Below are 13,562 nucleotides of genomic sequence, written 5' to 3'. Positions count from 1 at the left end.
ATCTGCCCTGCCGCCCTTTAGTTGATTAAAACATGGACACAGGAAACCTGCAGATACTCGTCTCAGTCCAACATTGGCCCGGTCAACACTGGTAGAATCCATATCGGAACTATAGTCCTCGACACTTGATGGTTGGTTTGTTGTTTAACGCCGCACTCAGCAATATTCCAGCTATATGACGGCGGTCTGTAAATAATCGAGTCTGGACCAGACAATCCAGTGATTGATATCATGAGCATGGATCCACGCAATTGGGATCGATGACATGCGTCAACCAAGTCAGCGAGCCTTACCAACCGATCCCGTTAGTCGCCTTTTACGACAAGCATGGGTTGCTGAAGACCTATTCTACCCCGGAATATTCACGGGTCTTGAAAAAGAATCACGAAATATTGCGATGATTAATGGACGAAAATAGCTAATACTGTACGAATACAGTGAAAACGAGCAATTCGGCTATAAGGGAATATCACAATGTGTCACTTGGTCATATCCTGGTTTCGGTTTCGTGATACCTCCGCTCGCTGATTTATTTCCGCAAAGTCCGGCGGTCGGTGTTGGACAGTGTCATTCAAAGCTAGAGAATTACTGACCCCCATATTTTTAACTCTTGTGATTTAATCGCACATTCTTATCATGTATCGACTTGATGTTTGTAATCCCAAATATGTTCGCTACCTCATTCATGTGTCGAAAAAATGTTTTAAAGCTATGATTTTCAAAACATGAGGTGAATTTATATGTACTCGTAGATAATTCCAATGTATTTATGACCCGTGATGATTCCGGGGTAGAATAGGTCTTCAGCAACCCATGCTTGCCGTAAAAGGCGACTATGCATGACGTAAGAGGCGACTAACGGGATCGGGTGGTCAGGCTCGCTAACTTGGTTAATGCATGTCATCGATCCCAACTGCGTGGATCGATGCTCAAAATATCAATCACTGGATTGTCTGGTCCAGACTCGATTATTTTCAGACCGCCGTTATATAGCTGGAATATTGCTGAGTGCGGCGTTAATAAACAAACCAACCACCCAACCAATTAGAAACACACCTTGTCCAAACGCCCCAGACTATTGTATTCCCCGGCTGTCCAGGAGAGATTGGCAAAATATTTAAACTTTGTTGAGATCTTGTGTCTTGATCCCCAGGCTTCGTTATAGATCGTTAACGATTGGCATGCTACTGGGTGGTTGCGCGAAACTCATATGTCGTAAAAAAGTCATGAAGTGGCACTTTGGATCTAGTGCCGACTTACTCTGGTTGTAGTTAGCTCAACCTAGTTGTTAGGGTTTGCAATACTCAGTTTTTCTAGTATTCCGTGGATAAGCTGATTGTCTAGCTTTTTGGGTATTTTAGAATTTTCTTGCTCATGCATGACATCGTATCCCAATTGCGTGAATCGATGCTCATGATGTCGATCACTGGATTGTCAGACTCGATTATTTACATACTGCGTTAAACAAACAAACAAACAAAACAAATAATTTTGGAAATTTTAAGTTCTTTCCGATTATCACCCTTTTTTGAAGAGTACAAAAAGGTGAAAGTAATGTACTTATAATGAGTAAAGTTAGTTTTCGATTGCAATGTCAAATTGTAATCTGTTTCTTTGCGTCTATAGTGGTTCCCGATTTTGAAACGTGACACTTATTATTTGTGCTTAGAGTAGGATGTTTGCGTACAGATTGTACATGTTCCCCATCAGTGCGTTCTAGAAATGGCGCAGTAGATCACGGGATATCAGTACAGGCTTGGTATGATCGTATATCTAACTGTGAGTGATAAGTCCACAGACAAGACTGATTGGCCGTCCAGTGTCTGACTGTCAGCAGTAAAAATAGATGTCCCGGGGTGTTAAAAAATTGGTATCCCTGCTGGTTAAATGGTGAAATGTGCAAGTTAATATTTGTATACATATGATCGTACTATTTAGCTGTGTGATTATTTGCACTTGGTCAGACCGACTCTTACATCATCTCAAACACAGATAGTTGTAAATTTAGAACACTACAAAGTTTGCCAATTGTTAGATTATTGCCATTGCAAAATTGTTCATTTCAAAATATAGACAAAATACTCTTAAATATTTGCCTTTTTTAAACTTCAGAAGTCGTTATTCAAATATTCAGTATTCAAAGAGGATATTGTATCGATATTTTATTTCATTACTCAGTTATCTTACAAAATGTAGTTAATTAATTAACACCACATTAAAATATATTTAATCACCACATAAAGTAGAAATATAGGCAATTGTTGCAAGTCAAACGAAGAGCATGTGACTTACTGCTGAAGCTGTTCATGTATATGCATTCCAGGACTTTTGATGACATGTTACTTTCTAAATGGTATGGTCACGTGGTATAACAAAATTAAAATGACCTTCATATAACCTGAGACGACAACGTCATCAAACATCAGTGATATTTAGTCCACACGACAGAGCTAATTTTAGAAAATGACGAGGTTCTTAGAATGAAGACCAATAGGATTTTTGTAACAAACAAAAAACGACACCCAGATAAAACGTTGAAGGTAGTTGTCGAGCAGAGCGCCGGGACTTTCGTTGACGGATTACGTTGGACTATCTCTGATGTAAGTTTAGAAAACAAATACACGTTTGAATTCTTTGGTCCCTTAAACATTGTTTACGGATTTAGAAATGTTATGAAAATGATGTTCTCACATTTTCAATAATGTATTAATGTAATTCCTCTCTAATCAAAATGTTTGATATGATATAAACATATTGTGGTATGAATCGTAGTATAACAATGTAATCAAGTTTAATATGCATCAATAATTGTTGATTTTTTTGCTTTAAACTACGCAATAAATCGCAAGCGCTTTTTCTGAAATCTTGAAAAAACGTTTTCAACGGTGGAAGTACTCAGTACCTATGTTTCTGAAATTAAGTTATCTTCAGGGATAAAAAAAATCCTTACTTTCAAAGTGAATCAAGGAATTTTGAATCTCTAAGCAATTGAAAAGGGTGTTTGAATTTGATATGACGGAATGCAGGAGAACATTTCTTGCGATTGGTTTGTCAATTGCCGTTGCGTTAAAAATGTATGACATAAGCATTACAAATATGTTTCACAACCACTCATGATACATTCAGCTGATTTCATTGGATTAAATCAATGATCTATATGTTGTTGGTTTTGTCTTGTGTTTTTCACTGACACACTTGTGGACCAGACAAATACCCTTTTTCCTAGGGCGTTTGTACATTCACGTCGTATCCAATGCAACGTTATCGCATAATCATTGTAATGTTACAGTTACAAGCAATAATGTCTCGTGACCTTGTGAGTGATTGAATGAGTGTGCTTTTATGCCTCTTTTAGCAATATTCAAGCAATATCATAACGGGGACAGTAGAAGTAAGCTTAACACATTGTAGAGAATCGAACACGGGTCTTCGGTGTGACGAGAGAACGCTTTAACCAATAGACTAACCCACAGAACTTATGGCCTTATGTCGATATTTAGACGATCTTGGTTCCTATTTCTTGCAGATATCATAGTTTGTCATCAATGGAGCCTGTAAATGGTAACGTTGTCATACCTTTTATTTCAATCGAATAAATCTCAAGATGTTATCTTAATTGCATTATGGTAATATCTGTTCAATTTAAGAACTAAAATAATGCTGTCTTTGAAAGTCAATTTAAAGAGATTATCATCATCAGGCGAGGGAGTAAGTGTATACTCCGAAACGTTGTGTTCCTCATAAGAAATAAGTTGACATCCATAAATTCTCATTCTTATAATAATCCCAAACATTTTCTGTAGTTGTAGTTGTCAGGTTAATGTATTGCTAACACAAGTTCTGCAACTACTCAGTTCAATGTGCTAGAGGAAGGAACTCTCGGACTTTGCACTACGATTTGAAAGGAATTACGGATGCCTCCTGGAACATTGTTCCCAGTGATGGGTAAGGTTTAAGTTTGTTTCCTATGTTAAAAACGTAACTAAGAGTGAAGATATGTTTTACCATTGTATAAACATAAGTGGATTGGTTCATCACTATTTGATAGTGATACTTCAGCACATGCTACCTGGGAACTGGTTTCATCACTATTTGAGAGTGATACTTCAGCACATGCTACCTGGGAACTGGTTTCATCACTATTTGAGAGTGATACTTCAGCACATGCTACCTGGGAACTGGTTTCATCACTATTTGAGAGTGATACTTCAGCACATGCTACCTGGGAACTGGTTTCATCACTATTTGAGAGTGATACTTCAGCACATGCACATGATATAGTCAGAAAGGTACAATGGACTCTGCTTTTAGATTGCAAAGGGTATAGTCGCTATTATTTGTAAGCTCTTCTTGATCTCGTTGAGCATATTACCCCAGTTCATGTTTAGCTCCTAATGTTTCGCTCAGAACAGTTACAATGTTGGGTTTTGGAACTAGTAACAGAACAAATAATTAGAATTGAATTATATAATTTCTTTCTTTTCGTATTTTTAGGCAATATGTAGCCCGATTTGAGGCGACTGCTGGTGGTCATAACTATGGCAACAAATCAAACCCTTTTCCGGCCCGTATCAAAAACATTATGGAGAATGCCACCAAGGTGGGTAGATAAGCACACAATGCACTTAATTCTCATGGACAAGGAAGTGGAGTTACTATTAGGAATGATAATTTCCTTCCGCGTTTTATTTTTATTGTTGTCCTTCCAATATTAACTGATGTACATATATTACTATCATTATTAAGAATTTAATAACGGTCTTTTACACAAATTAGGCACATCGGCTTAAACGTGTATTCCTCCATAAATGCAATGAAACATTGAAGTTCATTCTTTAGTAAGTCGATAACACGAACGCAGTTTTAATCACAACAACATAAAAGTATAGACAATGATACAAATATATATAGTTCAGCGCAATAATGTACCAACGTTCTTAATTTTTTTGAAACATAAACGCATGTGAAATAGCTATGTCATAAAAAGCAATGTTTGTATTACTGTAAGAAACATGTTGTTGGCTAATATTGCTCAAAAGTCTGTTTATTGCGCTGTTTCTTATCCATTTTAGTTATTGTCCGAATGGTTTGTTTTCAGAAAACAACCAGCAAAGACTTTCAAGTGAAGATCAAGACATCCAGCGATGAGATTGGAAGTTACTTTGGTTGTTAGACTACCATGAAAATGCACACATTAATCATGATTAACGCTTGGCAAAATGAACGCTACACGCCTCATCTTGAAAGTACGCAGTGTTCCTGTTAAAAGTGCCTGTCTGGACTTTTGTTTGCGTAAGGTTATTTGTTTGGCTATTACATAAAATCATATTTTTTTCTCTTGATATTGGATTAAAACATTTAAATTTCGTCGACATTACTCTACCTCCTCTCATGATTGCGTAGATCCGAATGCAACATGTTTGTTGACTGCGTTAAGGACTGCATGATCATACAGGTTCCCCTAAACCAAATAAGAATCAGTTGCTCGATTTCGTAGAGTGTGCATTTAAAGAAACTGGCAGCTGTGATTGGATTTTGTTGTGTAAGACGTATTGCTTTCAAATATACTTTCATCAAGTAATTAAAACCGATCATGTATTTCAGTATTTAGTCTTGTTCTCCATTGCTTATGTTGATAGTGTCCAAGGATATTTTCAGATTTGTGACATCTGGTGCAGATCTGGGGTTGGTGAAAAGTTAGCTTCCTGTACTCGAAAATGGAGCTGAATAGTATTCCAGTTATATCAGGGCGGGTCAGGTTGATTTTGGAGGTCTTGTGGACGTTTTGTTGAAACACACGAGCACGGGTATGGTGCTGACAAACCAAGAAGCATAATAGCGCGAATCGGAATTCGAAGCCACAATCATAGGTTTCTGGCATGTCAATGGAACACAACTCTGCACGACGAATTTCTGCGCCTTAGACGACTGGGGTACATGTAAGCCTACTGTGTTTGTTAGTAACTTGGTGTGATGTATTCATGTACAGCCATGTATAGAGGTATACATGTTACATTGTCGTAGACTAATGGGATCGGGTGGTCAGGCTCGCTGACGTGGTTGATGTCTTGATCGATGCTCATGATATCAATCACTGGATTGTTTGGACTCGATTGTTTCCAAACCGTCATATAGCTGGAATATTGTTGAGTGCGGCATTAAACATGTCACATTGAATCCAATTTCAATGCCACTGCAGCATTGTGCTAACAAATCGATTGTTGGTGATATGTTAAACAAAAGCACATGCAAACAATGTGAATTGGTTTACATTTAGCATTGTTTTTCAGTTTAAACATAATTTTTCATATTCTTACCAATTATGTATTTGCCTGAATTCGACGCTGGTTGTAAATATACAACAAAGAAACATCAGGGCTATTTTGTTAGTTTCCCTTACTTATTTCCTTGATTTACTTTTACTTAAGGACACAAATGACATTTGTTGTTTGTTTATTCGTTTGTTGTTGAACACCACACTCAGCAATATTCCAGTTATATCACGGAGGCTCTAAATAATGTAGGCTGGACCATACAATCCAGTGATTGATGTTGCGAATAACATTCCTCACGGTCGGGGTACGCCGCCACACAATCAACCAAGTCACCAAACCAGACCAGCAGTTCATTTGCCTTTATCGAACCGCCTTCGTGGTCTAGTGGTAAAGCGTCCGCTCGGAGAGCGGAAGGTCCGGGGTTCGATCCCCGGCCGCGTCATAACAAAAGACGCTAAAAGATGGTACTTGTTGTTACCCTGTCTGGCGCTCGGGATTAAGGGGCTAAAACAAGGACTGGTCGGCTCGGAGTCAGTATACTGTGTCTGAGTGGGGTATTCATGTTAAACTGCGGCATGGTATCTCAGTGAGCTAGCACTATAAATCGGCATCAGTCCGGACTAGTACAAGCAGCCACACAAACACACACACGTACATGCACGTCGCTATATAAGTGCAATAATCTTGGACGCGACGCGAAACCCCATTTCACCTCACCTCACCATCCTTTATCGAGGTTCTTGTCTTTAAGACTGTCAAGCGGAATTCTGAGTACTTGTACTTGGAGTTGTTTCATGGGCGTTTCCATACAATTACGCAATATAATGCAAGTGCTTTCTTGGAATACCACACTAGCTTTTTGTACATTAAGGGTACGGGATATCTGAACAGTGATGTAATGCAAGGCGTGATGTGTATCTAACTGTGTGGAGTGTAGTAGTAGTCATTCATCAACAGTGACATACAAAGTCAACAGTCGACGATTGACTTGCCGTACACATGCAGTGGCTGATTTTGATAAGCAGTAAAAATAGATGTCCCGTGGTACTATTCATATCTCTGCAGGTTTGAATAGTGAAATACACACTTTAACAATTGTCCACGTGTGATCGAAATTTAGCCCTGTGGTTGCATGCACTGGGTTAGACCGACACATACAAACACGTACTAAAGATCCATCTTGCTGGGAGGTAGGAGTTTGCAGACAGATGTTTCAAGCACAATTCTTGACAGTCAAGACGGTTAACATCAATTAGCATTATGACAAACTTATTGAAGGCCTCAATTGTAACTTTATTTGTACGTTGGTTTGTTGATATATTCCGCACTCAGCAATATTCCAGCTATATAAGGGCGGTCTGTATATATTCGAGTCTGGACCAGACAATCCAATGATCAATATCATGAACATCGATCCACGCCATTTGGAACGATGACATGCATCAACCAAGTCAGAGAGCCTAACCACCTTGTATAACAATTGTGTGAGTTACGGGTGCTACCGGTAACCCTTTTCGCGATCACCTGGTATCATCACTATTTTGCCTTTTACGCCCAGTGGAATGTGTTTTGTTGGAAGATCGAGACTACTTATTCTCTGGAAAATATTTATTTAATATTTGTTTTTAATATTTATGATTATGGAAAGGGATTTATTTATATTTCCCTAATGAGAAATAATAATGTATATCATTTGTAGCATCAATATATTGATTAAAGCTGATTAATGACATATGCTGATCATAGTGTGGTCGTATGTGTTCTTCACATTATGCTACTTAATGTTATTATTAGTGTGTTGATAATTAGAGTATACGATAAACATATTTTTCTGTGGGTGCAATTCAACGAGGCTGGCGTTTTGCCAACGTTTGCGTCATGCTTATGTTACAATACGTAACTGATGTCATGAAACATATGTGGCTTTATAAATAGTTCTGCCATGGAAGCCTGTGTTCGTATGCTATGCTATTGTGCCAGCGTCAGCGCCAGGTCATCCCCGAAGAGGTGCTTATGTCATTTCGCACATCGAATCATTATTTACCTGTAGAGACAGGCCGCTGGAAAAATATACCCAGAATCAATAGACATTGTAACCTATGTAGCTCACCGGCGATAGCCGACGAGTTTCATTATTTATTTAAATGCTCCTTTTTTGATACCATGAGATCACATTATATTCCAATTTATCTTTGTAAATGGCCGAATCTCGCAAAGTTCAAAGTTTTGCTTACCTCAAATAATTGCTTAATCGTGAAAAACATCTCCAGATTTATAAGAATTATTAATAATGCTGTCAGAAGATGAGTACAACACTATAAGCTACAATTTACCAAGTGATCACTACAATTTATTTTTTATGCTATAACATTATATGTATTGTTGGAAAAAAACATTGATTGATTGATTGATTGATTGATTGATTGATTGTTTAATTGTTATAAATACTGAGATGAAATCAACAGAGCAACGCTAACATTAAACGAAATATATATATAATGGGTACATATATAAATAGATGAAAACTTCGATATTTTAGGAAATGAAGAAATTTGTAACGAGATAAGGTGGGATGAGGTAAAATTGGGTTTAACGCCGCCTTCAAGATTATTTCACATATAAAACGACGTTCATGCACATGTCTGTGTTCGTCCGCACGCACCATTTGAAGTGAATCTAGACATTACATCACAGAATAAGAAACGTCCTCATTGGTAATCACCACAAATAGCGACGTACCGCTGATGACATGGCTCCAACTATAGAACATATTCTAACCATCAAAGGATAATGCTTCTAGAACATTCTTCACGTGACCATCACGTCATTGTTACAAGGGCTGTGTTGTCACCAAGTTTAGATAGAAAGTTTGTGATATTCAAGGAATCATTTGCTGTTCTAAGAATTTTGGAGACATTTCGCCATACAAGCCTGTACAGTAGGGGCGTATACTCACATTGCCGTGAAGTACTCGACAGGTAGGACATTGGAATTTTGACAGCTTGACTTTTTCTGTAACGATTATTTAAAATTTTCATATTTTGATGGTAGTCTAATCAGTATAATAATATATTAGCATTTATATTTTTCAGCAATATATATTATGAAACATAGAATTAATAAGTGCGAATGAATCACGAAATCCTGCGTTTGTCAATTACATATTTTGAATTTAATAGAATTAATTTCACAGAATTGAAAATGAGACATTGAAAAACAATGTGATAATTAAACGCCTCTACCATAATGTTCAAATGGTCTGTAGACATTAGAATATTTTCATAAAGGCAACTGTCGTTTGTCATGGTATCATTATACCACATGTGTATCTAGGATTGACTCTATAAAATACTGGACAAGATATACTATTATCTTCTAGTATCTTCACAGGAAGATAAAGCACCTGTTTATCTTCCCTTAAGAAATACCTCTCTGTAAAATGGTACTTGCAAACCTTTTTGTACTATGGGTCTGATGGCCTTCATTATGTAGGAAAGCGCGCGACAGCATGTTCTCGTTTCCAAAGCTTTGTTGTTGAGGCCTTAGTGATGTAAACAGTCTAAAAATAATAATACGTCATTACATTTTTATTGCACAAGTGACAGGTGCGTTTGGCGGGACATCATTATGACACAATCAGTGGCAGGGAATGTGGACACACAAGAAAATACTTTCAACGTTAAATTTGTTTGTGATATTTTCGGAGTAGCATCACATAGATCAACAGCTTATCAGTAAAATTGAATATCAAATGAATAGTAAACCTGAAATTGTTATAAAGTAGAAATGGTTGTCAAGATATTAAATTCAACTTTGTTCTTTTAACTTCAGGGATATGGCTAAGCTAAAAGGGACATCTTATGGCAGCTTGAATATTAAATAATAATCGCGGCAAAATATTATCCAGTGACTTTAACACTCAGTGTAAATCAGTAATACACAGCTGTTCAATTACCCTGTTCAGTTACTTTGAATATCTAACATGTTCGTATTACGCAGATTGTATAATTGATTTTTCTTCGCAGGTTAAATCAAAGATGGAGCCTGAACAGTATGTACGTCTAAATGGTAATATTCTGGTTATTTCCTACACTGATGTGGGAATCTTAGTTTCACGATGCCTCGAACAGTGTGTTAGTAATATCAAAATTTAGAAAGTTGTTCAAATTAAGTTTATGTGATAGAAAGTGCAAAGTGTTGCAGGTTTTTTTTGACAGCAATTTGGTCGCAGGAACACTGACTTCATTAACTTTCACAACCCATATTGCAATAAACCTTTTCTGTTATAGAGACATAGTATGTGTTTTTAATACTTCAATGACACACACAGTACAAATATAATTTTAAATAATTCCAAACTCTCAAACTTTAATTTAGATATTTTTTTATATGTATGCGTTGATCAATTTGAAAATTGATATTTGCACTTAGAATCAGCATCTTTTCTGAAATTCTTTCAGTACAAGTTGGTGAGGACTCAGCAGCTGGATGCTGCTCAAGCAAAAAGTACTATGTTTTATCTTATATCATGAGTGGCAAGGAGAGTCCACAATGGAACATTGTCCCCGTTAAAGGGTATGTTTTATTTCCTTTTTCTTGGTATGGCCAGACATCGGACGTTTAGTTTAATGAGTTGTTTACTGTGAAATATGATTTACCTTCTCAAATTCTATTGCATACATGTCGATATGATAGAGGTGTAACATTGCTGAAAGTCTTTAATGGCCCATTCGTACGTGGAGGAGATTGCGGTAAAGCATGATATGCGTACTCTTTTCGCGAACACCGGGTGTCAAACCTGCTTTTCAGTGACCCAGTCGAATACCTTTCTTCACTATTTTGCTTATATGCATTTGAATTTACTTCGGCAGATAATCGATACTGTTTATTTCTCTGGCGTTGACGTTTTGAGTGAGTGAGAGAGTGAGTTGGGTTTAACGCCAGTTTTAACAGTATTCCAGTTATTTCACGGCTTGACGTTTTGAATTCAGTGTTAATGTATATACTCTTGGAATGAATAATGCATCACAATTGTATCTAATGTTTCGCGTCGGAAGTCCCGAGATGACGAATGAACATTGTAACATAAAATCCCCTATTTCGTTCTATTTCAGTGAATTTAGAGTGGAATTCAGAGCCACTGGACAAGGAACGCTGTATGGTCATAGTTCAGATCCTTTCTCCCAGTTAGTCAAACAACATATGGAAAAAAACACCCAGGTTTGTATGGGTTGTTACATGGGCATGTAATACATATAGCGTATGCATATAAAAATCAACAACTCGCCCTCAATCATATGAGGAAGGAATGTACAGGAATATCTATTATGGCATTTTACCTTTCTTCATAATGATAACAATACCGTATGTCTTGGATCATTCCAAACTACGAAGTGGTCAAATTATATAGTTGATTGCAATTATTTACTTTCAGAAATCCACCAAAGACGTCTACCAAGTGAGGATTGAACAGAGGTCTGGGTTTGACCTTCGCCGTTACTTTCACTAGCACCAAGGAAGCCATGGAAGCCGTCACAAGAGTAAAACCCTTTGAACAGTATAGTGTATTGTCATTCAACTTCAACGTTATGTTTGAATAGCGAATGGTGATGTTGAGTGATACGGACATGAGATTGTCTCACAGGAGAGAAACATTGTGTTTAAACTACACCCAAGCAAAACCCTTTCACCATATAGTAAAACAACAGTAATTGTCTGAAACATAGTTAGTTAAACTAAAATATTTCATGTGTATGTCTATGATATATTTGCAATGTTTGCGTTGGTGATTTAGTATTCAGTATTATGCGATACTTTAATGCATCGTTATCACATATATACAATGGATTGCTTTGTGGTTATCTGAAGTCAAGTAGTGTCTTTTTCTCCAGGTTATATTTTCTTAATTTGTCTAAAGTATCTCTGAAATTGTTGAAATTTAGTTACTAAATCCTGTACTCGTCCTGTTCTGCTTCTCTCTTGAACATTGGGGTTGTATGCCATGTCACATCAGATGTGGCCAAGTGTTTATTTCAGTCCGACCTGTGGGCAGCTATGAACACACAATGCCATTGAGCAGCTGTTGTCCACAGGCGGAGGATGTTATAAGGTCGAACATGGCTTACAAGAACCTTATTGTATTCACACAAAATGCCGCCGTATTGAAAGTTTTGCTGATTTACTGGAAAGAGATACTCAATTTGCAAGCAGACTGTAGCGAATTTAAGAGATAAGGATAGGAATCGAGTCAGTCGATGCTTCCTCCAGTCATTGAATCATCGGATGACCAAACACAAGCGACCATTGTCTGATCTGTTTCTTAACAAATCACAATGGACGTTCAGAGCACTTGGTAGGTACGGCAGGCTCGAACAGCTAAGAAAGGTGTAATTGATAAGATCGGCAGCTTAGGTAGTGTGCTTTTTCCAAATCGATTCGAAGCTCAGTTGACTCCAGATGTCCATTCTTGAAATAGCCATGGCTGTCTATTTGGTTGTGAAATCGGCGACAAAACTAATGTTCAATAAAAGCTGTGTCAGTCTCAATCCCGGTGGTCGTTAATTCTTGTTTGTTTATATGACAGTATAGTCTGGAAGGTAATTTAAGGTACCGACGTTTACTACAATATCTGAAAAAAACTATTGGACGTCCTCCAGTCAAAAGTTGGTATAAGATTATTAAACAGTCATACATAACTGGATATTACATTTAAAGACAATCGGTGCATGAATAACAAATCTGTCTATTTAGCTATCACTATATTTCATCAACAACCAGACCTGTTCGTCACGGTTGGAACGAGCATTCATTGAAACAGCCATAATGCTACCCCTGCGTCACAGGGCCACATGACACAGTTGAACCAATCAACTCACTCGAAAGGGTGCACGGGAATCACGCACGGTTAGACGCCCAACGCTAACACCGTATTCGTGCGTGTGTGATTCCCGTAAAGTTGTACATTCGTTTTAATTTTAATTCGGTTTCTTGTGGTTGCGCGTGGCTGCTTATTCTTCTTTAAGTCAGCACCTTTCATCTACCTGCATTGTAGTGCGCTTGTTTATAGCCCGCTACGTGGGTTTTCTTAACATATTATGGTGACAGGAAAAACATGCAACTGAACAAATACACTACCACTCACTTTAAGATATCCAGAGGTTAAGCATTTATACTTTGCAGGGTCATATTCTGACTCCTTGGGAGACGCCTGCCTCTGCACGAACAAAAGGAGATCCGGGTGTTCATGTATGCACACTGTCATTCACCCTAACATTTCGATGTTACTAG

The 13,562-nt window shown here is 37.6% G+C and overlaps 1 protein-coding gene across 2 annotated transcripts; it reads left to right on the top strand.

Annotated features, from left to right (window-relative positions):
- The first annotated feature begins 8,805 nt into the window (after positions 1–8,805).
- LOC124150740 lies at positions 8,806–12,820 on the top strand. Of its 2 annotated transcripts, none has more exons than XM_046522770.2 (5): positions 8,806–9,253; positions 10,301–10,343; positions 10,736–10,850; positions 11,390–11,495; positions 11,710–12,820. In XM_046522770.2, exons 2-5 carry the CDS (start codon positions 10,313–10,315, stop codon positions 11,782–11,784), a joined length of 327 nt encoding a protein of 108 aa, XP_046378726.2. In that variant the 5' UTR covers positions 8,806–9,253; positions 10,301–10,312; the 3' UTR covers positions 11,785–12,820. The 2 variants fall into 2 exon arrangements, with proteins under 2 accessions (XP_046378726.2, XP_048246217.1); XM_048390260.1 differs by lacking the exon at positions 8,806–9,253 and adding an exon at positions 9,284–9,962.
- Positions 12,821–13,562: the final 742 nt, after the last annotated feature.

Source organism: Haliotis rufescens, unplaced genomic scaffold (genome assembly GCF_023055435.1).
Source record: "Haliotis rufescens isolate VD_foot unplaced genomic scaffold, xgHalRufe1.0.p SCAF_89, whole genome shotgun sequence".
Lineage (NCBI taxonomy): Eukaryota > Metazoa > Mollusca > Gastropoda > Lepetellida > Haliotidae > Haliotis > Haliotis rufescens.
Note: the sequence above shows the minus strand (reverse complement) of the source record. Positions and strands in the feature narration are given on the sequence as shown.

Coding starts and splice junctions, on each gene's coding strand:
- LOC124150740 (XM_048390260.1), top strand. CDS start 9,903: ATGACACAATCAGTGGCAGGGAATGTGGACACACAAGAAAATACTTTC. Junction 10,344..10,735: donor ACAGTATGTACGTCTAAATG/GTAATATTCTGG, acceptor AAATTCTTTCAG/TACAAGTTGGTGAGGACTCA. Junction 11,496..11,709: donor ATATGGAAAAAAACACCCAG/GTTTGTATGGGT, acceptor ATTTACTTTCAG/AAATCCACCAAAGACGTCTA.